The sequence below is a fragment of the Pteropus vampyrus genome, unplaced genomic scaffold, assembly GCF_000151845.1.
Source record: "Pteropus vampyrus isolate Shadow unplaced genomic scaffold, Pvam_2.0 Scaffold2, whole genome shotgun sequence".
Lineage (NCBI taxonomy): Eukaryota > Metazoa > Chordata > Mammalia > Chiroptera > Pteropodidae > Pteropus > Pteropus vampyrus.
In genome coordinates, this window is record NW_011888783.1 from 25,580,703 (window position 1) to 25,582,914 (window position 2,212).

Genomic DNA, 2,212 nt, shown 5'->3' on the forward strand with positions numbered 1-2,212 from the left:
AATATTCTTATAGTTTACAAAAGGAAAATATAGATGGAATATACATTGCTGGATGGATTATTATGATTATCAATAATTATCCATTGAATGGATAACAATGCAATGTTATTTTTCTAGGGAAAAATAGATGGAACAGATAAATGTTGACTGTAACAAAAGAAAACAACAAGAGTAAGTGAAGGATTATTCTAGAGTAAAAATATAGGTAGTGTCTACAGCCATGCTCCCCTGCACAAGCCCAATCCCATCTGATCTCGGAGGCTAAGCAGGGTCAGACCTGGTTAGTACTTGAATGGAAGAACGCCTAGGAAGACCAGGTGCTGTAAGCGTGAAAAATAAAAGAAAAAGAAAAAGAAATAAGGGATTGTAAACTGACAAGTTTCTTGTAATCTGTGAGGTCAACCAAGGGTTGCCTTGCCTAAAAAGAATTTAAAAAATAAAAATAAAAGTAGTAAAATATAGGCCAAGACTGAATTTTAAACAGAGGGTGATTTGATTTTGATTCTAAAGAAAACATTTAATGGGGAAAATTGAGAAAATAGGCAAAAGGTCAAGTGCTCTTAGAAAAATCATATTTATATTTGAAAGTTGCCAGGAGAGTACACCTTAAAAGTTTTCATCACAAGAAAAAAAAATTTGTAACTATGTATGGTGACAGATGTTAACAACTTATTGTGGTCATTACTTCACAATGTATACATATATAGAACTATTATAATTATTATGTTGTATACCTGATACTAATATAATGTTGTATGTCAATTACACCTCAATTAAAAAGAAGAATTACTTTTAGAGTTTTAACATATTCGAACAACAAAAAGTATTTCTTTGTTCCACTAACTGGCTCACTTACTAAAATGATGTTTCATAAAATTAACTAGAATTCATATAGTTTTATATTGATGGTTATAATGGGATTTGAGCTTATACAAGAAGGTAAAGTAGAAGCGGCTTTGGAGAGTAATGTTTGCGACTGAAGAGAATAAAAAAAATAAAATGATTCAGATATTTTAATATTCATTAAAAGCTGAACACTAATTTTTCCAATTATGAGATCTAACCAAACAGAAGGCTGTAAATATAGATGGAAAAAAAAGTGCACGAACATTATAATAGGTTAAGAAGAATGAAAGAATACAGCTGTGAGAAAAGGAGAAAAAAAGGTTTTAAAAGGTACGGATTTAACCTTGATAGGTGAAAAATATGTTGCCATCCTCTTTCCTGAGTGGGAGATAAGAAAATGGAAGAAAGCTCTTCCTAAGAGAGGTGCCAGAATTTTGGTAAGAAAAGTGACTTTTGTTCTTCCCCAAAACTGTAATATTTATTCTAAAATACTAACAAACATCCCCTCTTTCGGTATATTCTGAACAGCTGGAGCAGTGCTGCAGAGTAAAGTAAAAGCATTCTTGTTTTTTCACACAGAAGGCCACCTTAGTTCCACCATATGGTTTCATTTAGGTCAACACCATTCTTTTTTAATGTACTTTCAGTTAATCTAGTCATGTCATGCTATGTATATGTGCTTTTAGAGCAATTCAGGCCCACTATCTATTAGAAAAACTCAATACGGAAAGAAAATCCCAATTTACCTGAATACCTGAAACAAATGAAATCAAAATTAAGACAAAACTATTACTTTTGTAATAGTATGGATTCAAAAATTTTACCTAATTGGCAATAATTCAGTCACAATGTCAACAAATCCTCAAAACAGTAATAAGATTCAAGACATGAGTTATTTTTCAGTGTTTCACTTACTGACACAGTTAGGTTTTCCCAAATTACGTCAGAGGCAGAAATATTGGACTCCCTCCATTCCTTCAATGTGTCATTGCTGGGATTATGTGGTTCCATACAGTTACACCTGAAAAGATAAAATAGTGTAGTATGTGAAATAACTATCATTTTGCCACCATATTCAAAATAAATATGTAATGGATGCCTCCTCCCTAGTCATGGCCTTTCTCCATTAAGAGATAAGAAGTTAGGTCATCCTAAACTATTCCAGGACAGACTATTTCCAGAAAGCAGAATAGATATATTGCTAGGGCACTGGACTACTCTATAGTGTTTCCTGGAAAGAGGTAATTCCCTCTCTTTCCCAGTCAGTGGAAATTTTTTAAACTATAGGTTAGAACACAGGACTTGGTAGCCTTTCAAACCAGGGTGGCTTTTAGAACTTACAGTAACAATTTGACCCTAAATTATA

At 32.6% G+C, this 2,212-nt stretch overlaps 1 protein-coding gene and 1 pseudogene across 1 annotated transcript in view; one reads left to right on the forward strand and one right to left on the reverse strand.

Annotated features, from left to right (window-relative positions):
* Positions 1-2,212, reverse strand: part of SLC4A10 (solute carrier family 4 member 10) — a 178,910-nt gene that overhangs the window by 39,873 nt on the left and 136,825 nt on the right. The window contains exon 16 of the mRNA XM_023528479.1: positions 1,762-1,867. Within this exon, the coding sequence (XP_023384247.1) occupies positions 1,762-1,867 (106 nt within the window). The remainder of the gene's footprint in view (positions 1-1,761; positions 1,868-2,212) is intronic.
* On the forward strand, positions 211-329 carry LOC111739642 (annotated as a pseudogene).